General features: G+C 39.6%; 1 protein-coding gene across 6 annotated transcripts in view; it reads left to right on the forward strand.

Annotated features, from left to right (window-relative positions):
• Positions 1–14,574, forward strand: part of LOC135116147 (mucin-2-like) — a 60,728-nt gene extending 46,154 nt beyond the window's left edge. For 5 of the 6 annotated variants that reach the window (XM_064033391.1, XM_064033387.1, XM_064033388.1 and 2 more), the window contains one exon: positions 11,773–14,574. In XM_064033391.1, coding sequence (XP_063889461.1) covers positions 11,773–13,177 — 1,405 coding nt within the window. In that variant the 3' untranslated portion in view covers positions 13,178–14,574. The remainder of the gene's footprint in view (positions 1–11,772) is intronic. The other variant, XM_064033393.1, reaches the window with a different exon arrangement.
• The last annotated feature ends 1,601 nt before the right edge of the window (positions 14,575–16,175 follow it).

Genomic DNA, 16,175 nt, shown 5'->3' on the forward strand with positions numbered 1-16,175 from the left:
GAAGGTTTGAGACAAGATGAAAGAAGGGAGCAGAAAGGAAAAAAAGGAGGAAGGGACAGGCAGATAGGTGAGCACCGGCTTACACAGCTGGTGAGTTAGTCTTGCTAGGTTTGTTTTGTTATTCCAATTAAATTTTTATTAAAAATTTCATTGCCACCATGAATCGCAGGTTCATTTTTGCTAGTTTTGGTTAGTTACGTCAGAGGCAGCTGCAGTGCACCTCAAGGATTATACGTCATGTGCCAGTTTAGATTTGCCAGACCATAGCAGTAATTCTTGGCAGCTTACTGTTTGTGCCAAGACTTCTTGCCAGTACTGTATGTATACACACACAAGTTGACTATCAGTACTTTGGCACCCTTGGTTCTGTGTAGAGCCAACAAGAATTAGACATTTCCCTTGATCAACTGAGTTTTATCCCTTGACACTTCTAATACACCAGATTATGTCTAAAAGACTTGAATAGTGTGTCTGGTGTGCCAAGAAATGTTTTGAAATTAAATATAACAGCTCCTGTAGTTACTGTAAATTAAGCACCTTGACTGTTGTGGCCAGGCAGTACTCAACTCACACTGACTGTTGTGGCTGGGCAGTACCCACCCTGACTGTTGTGGCTGGGTGGTACCCATGCTGACTTGTGCCCAGGCAATACCCATCCTGACTTGTGGCTGGGCAGTATCCACCCTGACTTTTGTGGCTGGGCAGTACCCATGCTGACTGTTGTGGCCAGGCAGTACCCACCCTGACTTTTGTGACCAGGCAGTACCCACCATGACTGTTATTGCCAGGCAGTATGCATCCTGACTGTTGTGGCTGGGCAGTACCTGCCCTGATTGTTGTGGCCAGGCAGTACCCACTCTGAGTGTTGTGGCCAGGCAGTACCCACCCTGACTGTTGTTGCCAGGCACTATCCACTCTGACTGTTTTGGCCAGGCAGTACCCAACCAGACTATTGTGGCTGGGCAGTACCTACCCTGTCCCTCTCAGCCTATTGACCTGAGGGATAATTTCCTGATGCACACAGAACCACCTGAACTGGCAACCCCGCTCAGCTGGTGGAGCCACACCTCAGTGTTGGTGTGGTCATTGATCCCAGGTGAGGTGGGACAACTTAATCTCATCTTTATTTTCCCCTTAGTATCTCAACTGGCATGGAAATGCTACAGTTTAAGTACAGAAGGTGTAATCTTTCCCTTGTAACATACCATGCTTGAGAAAATATATCAAACTGCAATGTTGAGTTGTACTAAATTGTACTGTGCTGCATGCTCGGTGAAAAGGAAGCAAAGCATGAAAGAAGATAAATCAGGGTGTCTTGACCCAGGCCAGGATTTAAACACAGGATCTTCTGAGTAAGCAAGCTTACTCCTGCACCACTGGGCTAGTTTATCATCATCATCATCATCATCATCATCATCATCATCATGAGCTGCAATAATTGCACTGCAGGACAGTGACCACTTATGTGATGTGAACTGTTGTGGAGTATTTTCACATTTGACAACTTGACATTGGCAAATTATGAGGATCCTGGATGAAAGTAGTGTGAATGGATGTGAAAAAGGGAACTTTTCCACTTACTCTAACCTGTCACATTAACACAAACTTGATATTGAAGCTCAACAATGCATAAATTCAGGCTTCTGAGTAGGTGTTTGTATCAGCATGTATTCTTAAGCCTGGGAGCCTTCTTGAGTCTGGCCTCAGTTGATGTGAATGATCTGCAGCTCTTTGAGGAGCTTCAAGGCCTACCAGTGACATATTGTATTCCATTTTATGCATGCTTGGGGTGACATCCAAGGAGAAATCAGAAAGATAAAATATTAAAGATTAAAAAAAAAAAAAAAAAATATATATATATATATATATATATATATATATATATATATATATATATATATATATATATATATATATATATATATATATATATATATATTTAGATTTTTGTTGCCCTTGGCCAGTGTCCTTCCTACATAAAAAAAAAAAATACACACACACACACACACACACACACACACACACACACACACACACACACACACACACACACACATACATACATACAGTGGAACCTCAGTTACTGAACACCCTTTTTTAAGAAATTGGTTTTCAAACAAAATTTGAAGTCATTATTGCTTCAGTTGCCATACCATAATTCAGTTCTAGAACAAAGTTATTTGATTTCAAATATTAAGAGACAACAAAAGCTACCATTTATTATTAATTTATAGTTTCTATAAATATTTGCTTTATTTTTACATATCTGGAAGAGAGACACACAGTATAAGACTGTAAATCAATCTTGGAAATAAAGTAAATGTAATCTTGCTGAAAAGCCTCCATGTAAACAAACAGTTTTCAGTGCTCAGTAATCCTCATTCACCTGTGGCTCTCAATTTTTCCAGTAGCTTTTCCCAGCAGCAAGATGTCTAAGTGTCGTGATCACCTACATTTTGGCAGTAAGTGGGTTGCTCCTCTGTGTTCCTTTGTAAGCCTTCCCTCACTAGATTGGTGACAAAGAGAATACGTTCATGGTCTAAACACTATCTTCTGATGAGTTCTTTGTTACTAAGTTCATTCAGTACTTCCTTTTTGGGTAAATAATTTTTGAGCTGGAGATGTTGTGAAGCAGCCATCTTGGCTTTGAGAGCATCTGTCTGAGCTGTTAAGACAGGGTGGAATGGTGTCTGGGGATGGACTAATGCATTTTACATTGATTCCTGTGGGGAAAATAATTTTGGTTTTCGAACATTTAGGATTTTGAACGGCATTCGGGAACAAATTAAGTTTGAGAACTGAGGATCCTGGATGAAATATATATATATATATATATATATATATATATATATATATATATATATATATACATATATATATATATGATGACATATATATATATATATGATGACATATATATATATATATATATATATATATATATATATATATATATATATATATATATATATATATATATATATATATATATATATATATATATATATATATATATATATATATATATATATATATATATATATAGACACACACACACACACACACACACACACACACACACACACACACACACACACACACACACACACACACACACACTAGATTATGTGTATTGAAAGTGTCTGTATCTCAAAACTAAATTCATATCTGAAGTACTGAAGTATAGTTAACAGGGCCAGTGGTAGCTATGATTGTGATCTGTAATATGTATGTCTTATATTTGAGGAGATGGAGTCCCATTTCATTCTGCTTGCTAATTATTTTATGGAAAAGTTAGTTTAATATGAGGAAGTAGTCTGTTTGGTACATTCTGATTATTACTTAAAGGGAGATTAAATAATAAGAGACTTACTCTTGTGTAGTTAATTTTAATGAGAAGTATTTTGAATGAACACAGAATTGAGAATTACAAAAGAGATGTCATAAATAAAAGGTTGTAATTTGTTGGAGTGAATGTTTCATGTGTGGAGTATTGTGTAAACAGCCACCTGCCATTTTATAGTTTTGAGGAAATTATGTTTAAAGAAAGTTCAAAAAATTCTGTCAGTAACTGCTATTCAGCAGTGGGTTTCAGTGTTTTTGTGTTCATAAAAAGCTTAAAACAAAAGCTATTGGACTACATGAACAAAATTACTGTGATGGCAAGAATTCTGCTTCCTTTCAGGGTGAGAACATAGACTGCTGGAGTTGTGTTCAGAAATTGTAGGTTTTGGGGCATTTTCCTTTTTCCTTTTTTATTTATTTATTTTTTCATGTTTCCAATCATTAAAGATAACTTTCATCAAGGGACATTTGATTATGGAAAAGAAAATAACCTAAAGTGTAATAAAATGGAGCCAAATTTTCAGAGATCCACAAACCCTTTCTACATACTTATAGACCATGTTATTGTACTGAATTGGATATTTCTCACAGCACTTGATGTCACACTGATGGGAGTAGGGAGCGACTACTCCATTGGCTAAAGCACACCTTTTTAAGTGACTGCCATGCTTTACACATCCTACACTGGCTGAGTTTGACAAAAAAATCATGCTGCTTTAGGCTTGTGAATCATCTGCTCTAATGTTGCCTTTTTCTTTAGTCTGCTTCACCACACAGTGCAGCAAGAACTCAGCTATCAGATGCTAAGAAGTCAATACCACTTGATTTGGTTAGGTTGCCCCTTTTACACTATACACCTCATAGGAACTACCAACATAGTGGGAAGAAGTTCTGTATTGTTCTTGCCAAGTTTGGCTTCTTGGTGCTAACTCAGTACAGGGACTTATCAAACATTGTATGAATTATGCACACCATTACTAAGCAGGGTGAAATCAAAGGTTTTTTGTCTCATCTCCATTGTTTAAGTGATTGTCCTTGATCTCTTAACACTGCTGCAGTGTTGCATCTCTTATGAGTTTGTCACCTGCATGCCTCACCCTCTTGACCAAAGTGCTCAAGACTTCCTGTCTACCCTAATTCTTTCTATAATCTAGGTCAAGAATTAACTACTACTTTCTCTTATTCATCTTTTCCACTGCCTGATACTGTTTCCTGCCCTCCTGTGACAAACTGTTTTGAGAAAAGAATATCAGAGTACTTCCAGAAATTATTTAGGTTTTTTTTAAGCATTATTTTGTTTGTGTCTAAACCTTGGAACCAACTTCATTTCCACTTGATAGTGAAGTGACAGGAGAGTCAAGACCAGCCAAAAAATCACACAGGCTGTGGCAGTCACCTTGGCTTGGCTGGCAACTTGTCAAACTTGCATGTTTACAGGAGTGTTGTGTCACGGGTTTACTCTGTGGTGATGGCCTCTCTCATGGAGTGTCTCTCCTTCGTGGGGTTTTTGCTGCATCAATCAGTGTAATGCCTTGAAAACATAAAAATGTGTTATCTGAAGACGGTAAATTGGCCATGAGAGTCTATCACTGGGACCAGCCACTAGCAGGACACAGTAAATAGAAGTCCAGTATATCCCTTGACTGGTCTCTTGCTCCCAAAGGGGGAGAAAAAAAAAAAATTGAGATCAGACTGCTTACTGAAGTAAGAAAGAGAGAGAGAGAGAGAGAGAGAGAGAGAGAGAGAGAGAGAGAGAGAGAGAGAGAGAATTGTGACTGGTGCAACAAAGTACATGTAAGGTATAGTGTTGTAGCATTGCTTGTGCTTCATGGTATGTCATGTATGTATGTATTGGGTGACCTTTTTTGCCTTTGTTAAGCTTATATGGTTTTGGGATTAAGTTGTTAATATTATTATTATTATTATTATTATTATTATTATTATTATTATTATTATTGTTATTATTATTATTATTATTATTATTATTATTATTAATTATTATCAGCATTACTATTATTACTGGTAGTCTGACTGATTTCTCAAGTGTTTTTTGCCAAAATATCATGTCATGTTCCTACCACTAAAGCTTGTGTGTTACTTAACTGCTAAAGTAATTGTGACCCTTGCCTCTAGAGTCTCTCTCTCTCTCTCTCTCTCTCTCTCTCTCTCTCTCTCTCTCTCTCTCTCTCTCTCTCTCTCTCTCTCTCTCTCTCTCTCTCTCTCTCTCTCTCTCTCTCTCTCTCTCTCTCTCTCTCTCTCTCTCTCTCTCTCTCTCTCTCTCTCTCTCCATATATATATATATATATATATATATATATATATATATATATATATATATATATATATATATATATATATATATATATATATATATATATATATATATATATATATATATATTAATTTAACTGTATTTGTAGTAAGATTGACAGTGAGGTGGATGGTTTGGCATGTTCAGATCAACTTGAAGGATGATGCTCTGTTCCTCCCCTTGAGTAACTGTCCTGACTGGCTTGGTGCCTTGGCTCCCTGCCCCTGCTGGCTGGAGGGAAACAGGGCACATTTGTCAAGTTTTTCTGAACGATGTATAGTGAGTTTCTGTTGCAAGCTAATATTGTAATATTCTTGGCATGTTGCATCAGGGAGGCAGGACATGGGAAAGCTATAATTTACTTAATATTTACATCAATAAAGTGTTTACCAGTCATCTGTATTACTCTTACCTTATCCTAATTCTTAGTTAAGTTCTGCTTTTGTTGACAAAAGTGTAAGATTTTGTGGCTTTTAAAGCAACATCTTGTCAAAGAAAGTGATGTATATTTCGTGCCACAAGAACTTGAAAGTTTCCCCTTTTTGTTTGCTTTCCTTTATCTGTATCTCTGAGACACCTCATGGCTCTTGCTCATTTCTCAAACATTCCTTTCCATATTTCTGAACTTCTATTGTATTTGATTTTACTTACTCCTCATTTCATGTATTCTACCTTTCAGTGACAAATTTTACTCATTTGTCTTCCCTGCACATGAGCACATTTCATGTTACTTGTCTCAACCTCACAAATTATTTGTTGTGCTCCACCACACATCTTTTGCTACACTTCTTAAGGGTCTTTTGACACCTGTGTACCACTGCCTTTATCATTATTACATGTTCTGAAAGTTTGCCTCTCCTATCCACAGTTTCACTCCAATTGCATATATTTGGCCGAAATTGTATCACTTGTAAAAGACTTTACTTCAGTGTGACATGGAGCAGCTGCTGCTTTGATGTTGAGCTAGACTGGTATTGAGTGAAGCATCTTGTCACTGTGGAGGCAGAAACTATCATCAATTGATCACAACTATTTGTAGTGGGTTAACCATCTCTTGCCTCTCCTGTGACCAACATTGTTCATGTATCTATTACTATGATTGTAGCTCTTCTTAGTTCATAGGAAGTGAAGATAGAAGAGTAAAGATTCTCATCCTTCTACCCTCTTCTCTATTGGTTATGTATAGGGTTGTGTAAGTTGGATACAGGATGGAGTATGTGAGTCCCCAAAGACATCTATTTAAGATAGAAAATCAGTAAACAAGAAAAGTTTATGGGATGGAGTGTTTTTATAAAACAACACTTATGCAAAAGTAATCTTTCACAGTCTATAGAGAAAGGATTGTATATTATCTGCATTCTACCAATTCTAATGTAAGGACTGCCAAAAGTCTGGAAGTCCTGGAATGAAAACTTCAGAGTACCAAAGAGGAATGGAGAGAACAATACTGGGTTTAACTTAGAGAGTTAAGAAAACATAATAGATTAGCAAACAGACCAGAGTCAAAGACAATTTGACTAGAATGAAAGGCTGTGAAGATGAGCTGGACACATTGTGTGTGGAGCACAGCTAGTGAACAGTGATGGTAGCAGACAGGCAACCCAAGTATGGTAAGTGATGGCAAAGCAGATAGGGAACTAAACTGGTTGAGATGAATAGGTAGGTGATTGATGAGTGGAGGAAGTTGTGGTCAAGTAGTGGATTAGAACTTTTAATGACAATGCTGGGGTGTGTAGAGAATAGAGATACATATTGTGTGCTCACCTCACAAAGCAAAAGTTTCTTGATTTATTAAGACTGACTGAAGGAAAGGACACATTGAAGGTTAATAAGAACTATATGTAGTATTTAATGAAATCACTGCCCCTCCTCGGTGCATTAGCTATGTATAAATCCCTGAGTGGCAGGTGGCACAGTAGTGTGCATCACAAAGATCCCCAACTTAATCAGTTAGTGAAGCAGTGTCCAGGAATTGTTTTGGGTGATTTGGTAATACAAAACTGGTCCTTGTCATTATTTCCTTATCCGGCACACAAAGCTGGTAACTTAGCTGTAGCTTTTCCATCTGTATTCCAACGTAGGTAAAGAAAGACCAGTTATGTGTACTTCACATGAGTGCTGCAGGCACAGTCACAGAAGGCTGACTGAGAGGGCTGTAGAAAGGTAGTCAGATGTCAGAAGTGATAGCAATACCAGTGTACATCGTGTTAATGGTGTGGAAGTAGATGGTGGTGCACACCTGTCACTGTAGCCAGCCAGTTGAAGCCAGGCAGGTGGTCACATGCCACACAGCCAAGGCATTGAGATAATATCTATCTACTCATGGCCTCACTCTGCCACCTACAATCATGCCATGATGAGGATGAGCTTTTTTTCTAGTTTCTGTTACAATTCTAGATCAAATACTTAAGAAAATTTGATGAAGGGTGTAAGAGCAAGACTTTCCTAAAACCAAATCCAGAGCAAACGATGCTCACGAAGAAGTCCCTTACTTGGAGGGATAAAATAGGCTTAGCAACATTATAAAAGTAATCAGGTGCTAATTCCTTGGTCCACAACTCAAACCATTACTGGCACACAGCTTTCACAACACCAGACATTCTCATTGAGTCAAGGATAACATTTACCAAGCCACTTGATGTTTTTATTTATTTTTTTATTTAATTTTTTTCCTAGGAGCTTTAATATATATAGGCTTCAGTATCAGTACAGTATTACATAAATGTTTCAGTATCAGTAGCTTCATAAATGGCAACATGTGCTTTCATAGGATATGTATGTACATATATATGTATATACATGTATATACACAGGACATGTATCTTACACACATCCCTGTTCTTGTCTTTTCCTGAAGCAACACTATACCATCACTTGATCACAGTATTTGAATGTCCTGACAATGTATTTAGGATCCAAACAATCTTGCCCTCAAGACTGGCTCTCCTGATTAGCACTCCCAAATGATCCTGAATGTTCTTTCATTGCTCACCATAACCTCACCTCCCAGCCCAGGCAATCATACTGCATATTTCTTTGCTTCATTCATGTCCTTACATTTTGTCTGGTGTGGCTTCTTTGCAGTTTGCATTGCAAGAAGTGCAGGCTCATCCCTGACCTGCTGTGTATTTGTTCAAGGTGTCTTGCTTGAATTTCCTGACTGTTGTATGTAGGGCTTGCTGTGGTTTTCTGCAGCAGTAGTAGTAACTTGTGGCCACCTGGTGTCTTTTTTCCCATTTCAGTGTTAATGTAGCGGCATCACTTCTTGTGGTATTTCCCATACAACGACGTCTCACTTTTGTTGTCAGTGTTGAGAGCCTCACTGTCATTCTTTGTCTCATTTATGAATTTTTCTTCAGTGTCTGTTTGTGAATCTTGTAATCAATACTGAGCTATGTGAATTCTTCAACTTGTACACCAATGCAAGCTTACAAAAAAAAAAAAAAAAAAGTACGTGTATGACCCTCCTCTGTGGGTGGGAACCTCTGGCTGACTAGGCACCACCTCACCAGGGTGGTTGCCACCACACAGCACACTCATTACCACAACGTGGACCAAAGTAAAGGTGAGCTGCACCAAGACAAAATAATGAGGACCTGGTTTTTTTAATCTATTTATTTATTTTATTTTACTTTATTTTATTTTATTCTATTTAGCCATTAATTTAATTTAACTTAATTTATTTACCTATTTATTTATTTTTCTTTTGTGTGTGTCTGTGTGTGTTAAAGGGGAAGCTGACTGCACTTTTCAAGGCTGGACTAGAAGAACATTTGTAAATTGACATGAAAAGAAGCTGTAGAGACTGAATGAAAGAAAGGTTGTGTCTGTGTAATATTGCACCTGTGTGGCTTCTTGGAAGTGGTAAAGAATGAGAAAGATAACCTGATGTAGATCAAGACAAAAATTTTGTACATGCTTACCTATTACAAAAGAAAAGGGAGATGTTTAATTGTCAGCAGTGACCAGGAACCAGGAGTGCTAAGCATTAGTAGGAAACTACTATTTACACTTTGTAACTCAAATTTTAGGACAATATGCCATGAGAGTTGGGGGACAGAAGTTCAGAGTGAAGAAGGTCAGGGTAAGAAGGAAGAGTTGGAGTCAGGAGGTAGGAGTTAGTCAAGAGTGTGATCCACAAAAAGAATGCAGCTTTATTTGTATACAAGACAATATTTAACATTTTCTAACATTTATGTGAGAAATATTCAGTTTTCCCATAGATCTTGTTTAATTGGTCACTTGCCACCCACACATCCAACAGATGCACCTCAAGTTCAAGGACCATATTTTGAAACACTTCAGCACCACGCGTCCACTATTTTCAAAAGACTCTAGTTAAAGTGACACAGATTTTAACAGTGTTTTTTATGGTTGTAGTGAGAGATTAACAAGATGTTTACAATATTAACAGGAGAAATAGTCTTGAAAACCTAGCTGATCATCTTTGCCCTTTGAAAATAGTCATGGTGATCACAGAGTGTTTCAGAACATGGGCCTGAGAGGCACGGCTCTTGGGTGTGGCTCAGGACTACGCATTTTGACTAGTAAACCTTTAGGAAAATCTTTGTGCTCAGTCACCAGTCACTCAATTTCAACAGTCAGTTTTGCATCAGAGGATACAACTAACATTATCCTAGTCAGCTTTTCCTTTTTGACTGAAGAAAGCAAGAGTGACTGGAAAATTTTCACAAACATGTCTGATAGTATGTGCAGAAGGCAGTATGTAAATAGAATGAAGATGATCATGTTTTAGAAGTAATGTCTGAAGTCAGAAGTTGAATGCCTAAAGGAATGGGAAATAAGACACTGTAGAAAATAAATACACATATCTTGGTTTGGTTACATACAAGCATGAAAGTTGAGACAAGAGGAGGGATGCAAGGGAGCAAAGTGCTTGGGTTTCTGGGACATGTGATGAAAGAAATGGCAGTAAGCTTGGAAGTAAAAAAGGATATGTGTGATAGAGTAAACTTTGCTGTACTGACAGTCACGTATCATGAAAGTGGGAACTGTGTGGAATGAAAGTCAGAAATCAAGAATATAGGCTGCTGAAGTGAGTCCTGTGAAAATTTCTGTGGTATACAAAGAATGGATGTTGAAAATGTGTATAAAAGATTCATGATGTCAAGTGTAGGTGATAGTGTAATGGGGAACAGTTGAGAGGGTCATGCACACCACCCTGAGGCAGACTGGCCACATAGAAGGAATGACAGAATGAGGCAACTGAAAGAGCATAATTATGTGAGGATTGTAGCTGTGGTGGGTGCAAGAGGAGGACTTATGTGAAATGGGAGGAGGAGGAGGAGGTGAGAGAAAGGGATGAAAGGTCAACAATTGCAGTATTCAAGGAAGCAGCTTCAGGCTCCCTTTCATGTAAGAGACTGTAGGTAGTGTGCATGGTTCTGTATGATGTGCAGAAGTTGTGCTGTTACATAAACCTACTTCAGCCTAAGCCAGGATATGAACCTTCTTATCACTGTCAAGTTGAACAGGACTTGTTGTTATGACTTAGCTAGTGATGGCAACACATGCAGGCTTTATCGTAAATCTGAAATGGGACATGAAACCATCAAGTAGGCTCTTCCACACCACCTATCTCCCTGCTGGCCTGGGACACACTGAGGCTGCCTGGGGCTTGTATTCTGCTGTCCAGGCAGCACTTGATGGCAGACATACAATACATGAGCTACAGATGACACTTGGGGTTGTAATACTTGCCAAACCATATCACTATGAAATTATTTGATGTGTCAAGTAAAGGCAAAGGAATGATATTTGGAGTAATGGAAGGATTAAATGCAGTGTTCTGAAAGGATTTGACCATGGAGAAAGAAAGGTAGAAAGTGAGGTGACTAGAATAATGTACATAAGTGAGGTGAATGCTGCTGATGCAAGAGGAAGCCCTCCAGAGCCAGGGTGTGTGGCAGAGAGGGACAAGATGAGAGGGAAAGAACTAGAGTGTGCAAGGACAGGAATGACTGAAGACTCCTCCATCACAACTGTGCCCAGGAGGGAGTTTTCAGAAAGAGGTCTCAGATAAAGGCTGATCTAGGCATATTTTTAATACTGTAAATGGATGGATGGATAGACTCAAATCTCATGTGTACTTTCAGAGCAGCTCCACCATCTCTTGCCATCACTGTGGAGGATCCTGCCACCACCACCACCACCACCATGAATGACATCACCACTACCACTACCAGCAACAGCAATGAAGCAGCTGCTTCCACCACACTGCAAATGACCTCAGCTTTCACTGCCAGTTCTCTTCCTCCTCCACTGCCTCCTCCCAGCACTGACTCATCTCCCCCTCCTCTTTCAGCTACTCCTTCAAAAACAGGTCTTCCTCCTTCTTCCAAAACAGATGCTTGTCTTCCTCCTCCTCTTCCTTCTTCCACCAAAATGGAATCTCCTCCTTCCTTTAAAATAGACTCACCTACTCCTCCTCCTCCTCCTCCTCCTTCCTCTAAAATAGATGCTCCACTCCCTCTTCCTCCTCCTCCCTCCAAAATAAACTCTTCTCCTCCTCCTTCCTTTAAAACAGAATCTCCTCTTCTTCCTCCTTCCTCCAAAATAGATTCTCCTCTTCCTCCTCCCTCCAAAGACTCTCCTCTTCTTCTTCCTCGTTCTCCCTCCAAAATAAACTCTTCTCCTGCTCCTTCCTTTAAAATAAACTCTCCTCCTCCTCCTTCCTCCAAAATAGACTCTCCTCCTCCTCCTCCCTCCAAAATAGATTCTCCTCTTCCCTCCAAAATAGACTCTCCTCCTCCTCCTTCTTCCAAAATAGGGTCTCCTCCTCCTCCTTCCTCCAAAATAGAGTCTCCTCTTCCTCCTCCCTCCAAAATACTCTCTCCTCCTCCTCCTCCTTCCTCCTCCAAAATAGAGTCTCCTCCTCCCTCCAAAATAGACTCTCCTCCTCCTCCTCCCTCTAAAATACTCTCTCCTCCCCCTCCTCCTCCTTCCAAAATAGACTCTCCTCCTCCTCCTCCCTCCAAAATAGAGTCTCCTACTCCTGCTTCCTCCAAAATAGACTCTCCTCTTCCTCTTTCTCCTTCTCCTCTTGCTTCTCCTCCTCCTCCTCCCCTTCCTCCATCATCCAAAACAGGCTCTCTTCCTCCTCTATTTAAAACATTCCCTCCCCTTCTTCCTCCTCCTCTGTTTAAAACAGGCCCTCCCCTTCTTCCTTCTCCTTCTCTTCTTCCTTCTCTTCCTCCTCTTCCTACTCTTTCTCTCCAGAACACACCCTTCTCCTCCTCCTCCTTCTCCTCCTCCACCACTTCCCTCCTAGGCACCTCCAACCTCCTCCACCCCACACTCCTCCCTCTCAGGCAACCCCACTCACTTCCCACACTTTGGCAGGTTCCCTTGCTCCCTACTCCCATACAACCCACTCCCTTTCTCTCTACTCCCAGGGACCCTTTCATCCTCCCTACTCTCAGGCATCCCTTATTCCCCACCCCCATGCAACCTGACTTCCTCCTTCCTTCCCCATTTCACTATGTCTTTTATAAGACATAGTGTGTGTGTGTGTGTGTGTGTGTGTGTGTGTGTGTGTGTGTGTGTGTGTGTGTGTGTGTGTGTGTGTGTATAACTGTCTGTCTGTTTTTGTCTACAGTTTGACAAATGTGTAAAATATTGAAGAATTTGTTCACCTGGCCTGGACTTAATATGTCATGAATTGCCTTTGTAGGAATTCAGAACTTTTAGGCCCTGTGTGTTTGGTGTTTGGTGTGTTTGTTCTTCCATGCTGCTAGCACAGGAACCCCATCAAGTGTGGAATTCATCTCAAAAAGCTAAGTAACCTCCTTCACTCACCTCCACTGTGCTCTGTGTCTCCCCTTAATGAAGGCCCATGATCTGCTGATTGTCCATTAACAAAACCTGACAGCTGGTACATTGTTTAGCAGATGAGAGGCCTTGAGATGGAGGCAAAGCAAGAAGTACAGTGGAAGTAAGCGCAGGAAGTGACTCAGCTGTTGACCAAGCCTGTACAGACATTGCAATATACTAGAGATGTAAGTGTTACCTGAGAGGCAGAAATGTGAAGGATTGAGTGCATCAGTGGACAGCAGAATGAACCTGAAGCTGCAATACTTGACACAGTGTTTATTGAAGGTTTACAGGTATGAGTTTTAATCCTTGGTATACAAGATGATAATTGTGAGAGATTTGTAGTAGGATAGAAGTTATCATATCAACTAGAATGTACTGTGCAAGTTTAGACTAATCTGATACTGAATTTCCCCAAGATAATGATGGATTTATCAGATTGTCTTGTTGGAAAGTCAGTTTTTGATCAAATGGGCAGAGAGAGAGAGAGAGAGAGAGAGAGAGAGAGAGAGAGAGAGAGAGAGAGAGAGAGAGAGAGAGAGAGATGTGGCTGTTGAAACTCTCACTCTTATATACAACTTTTTGGAATGCCTGATATTTTTTATTTTTATTATTATTGTTATTATGTATTTATTTATCTACTTATTTTTTTATGTGAGGTGAGCTCTGGCCAAGGGGAACAAAAAACAGTGGAAAAAAGGCCTGCTGAAGATGCCGATCATTAAGTAATTTTTTCAGGTGTGAATGAAGCTCAGTTATCATTAATGGTGCTGCAAAGTGTTGTGTGAAATGTGTGCTTGTTATCTTGACTGTGAGATGTTTGGCAGTGGTGGTGCCAGATGTATCAGTATGTTTCAATTGTAATTGTGATAATTGCACCACATGTAAAAGGGAATGTGCACCCTTCTTGATAAGTGATATGTGTCATTAGTGCTACATTACAATCAGTAGCGATTCCAGTGCCTGTGTACATATTTTATAATTAGCAAGCATGTGTTAATGTAAGTTGTATTTTTTTAAGTTGTATGGCAGTTGTGTTGATTGTTAGTTGTACAGTGTTGCATTACAAGGATTTTACACAGTAACTGTACTCTTTCAAGAACCTCAGAAGCTGAGATCTTCCTCCATGGTGGGGCATCTCTGTTCTCGGCTCTCATTGGATGATAGAATTCAGTGAGAGCGTGCACGATGCAGTGCTTCATTGTTTCATTAGTAACACATCATACACTTCCTTGGAGAGCATGAAAGTTGTCAGTTCATCATCTAGACTCTAGAATAAATGTCTTATGACTTGAGCACAAAAGTAAGTGAAATACCTTTCTTAAAGAGAAAAAAGTGAAGTGTTAGTGAACAGGCTTGTAAAATTCTGCGTGAGAGATTGAAATGAGTCATGCCACAGCATCTCTGTCACCTGAGGTCAAACATACAAATGTTGACCAGAACAGACCAAATGAGACCCCATGGATTATATATATATATATATATATATATATATATATATATATATATATATATATATGCGTGCGTGCGTGTGTGTAGCACCAGCCTGGCCAATGGCGTGAGGTGAGGTAGTGGCAGGTATGTGGTTGCCATTTTAGTTTATTCATAAACTGTATTGGTAAAGATAACAGTTTTATTTCCTGATGCATTGAAAAATGTTAAGCTGAAAGAACATGTTGTGTCACAGCAAAATATTCGCATTGAATTCAAGCAGGGAATGGTGTAGCAAGAAATGGCAGTGCTGCACAGGGCAAGCCAGGTCAGGCCAGGCCTGTTCAAGGTTAAGGTGTGAAACATTATTTTTAACTGTTAAGTTGTGTGTGTGTGTGTGTGTGTGTGTGTGTGTGTGTGTCAAAATATGGAAGCCCAGAGAAAGGGAGAATTAAGGAGAGAGATGAGGCAGGGCATGGGATGACTGGGCAGCATATATGTGTGTGTGTGTGTGTGTGTGTGTGTGTGTGTGAGAGAGAGAGAGAGAGAGAGAGAGAGAGAGAGAGAGAGAGAGAGAATTTCACCTATGCTGGATTAATATTGTTGTGTAGAAGATAGTGGATTTAGAGCCAGGTGTTTGGGAGTTGGTAAATTCCTATCAAACCTTCCACCATGGCCCGGGAAGCTGTCACCCAGTCGAGGCAGATCCTGGGCCTGACACACCCCGCTTTTATGAGAGGCGTGTGTTTCTAAGGGCCTTCCATAGAGTATAACTGTTCTTGTCACTGAGTGTTGTAGTAATTCTGCCATCTGAGGACACATGAACACATGCTGATGGGTTTACTTTACTTACTTAATCTTACCAAAATTTGTGTTCAATTATGAGATACCAGACGATCTTTATTTTGGTAATCTCTTAATTTTAATTGTAATGGTTTGACTTGAAATATAATAGTAGTTTCTTGTATGCTTCAAAATAAGACCAGCCATTGAGTGAGAGCATCAGGCAGTGGCATCATTTCTGTGTTCATGTGACTGCAGGTGGATGGATTACACAAAGACTTGGTGAAGCAAAATGGTGAATTTAACTAAAGTATTTTACAATGACTATAGCATTAGGTGGGGAAGAACAAACAAAAAGAAAAGGGTGAGATCTGTACCTCCTGTTTGTTGGAAAGGTACGTGTGGAGAAGTGTTGTGGGCACAGTGTGGAGCAGTGTGGAGTCCTGCACTGTGACTTAAAGGGTCTTTGCTG

Source organism: Scylla paramamosain, chromosome 30 (genome assembly GCF_035594125.1).
Source record: "Scylla paramamosain isolate STU-SP2022 chromosome 30, ASM3559412v1, whole genome shotgun sequence".
NCBI classification, from domain to species: Eukaryota; Metazoa; Arthropoda; class Malacostraca; order Decapoda; family Portunidae; genus Scylla; species Scylla paramamosain.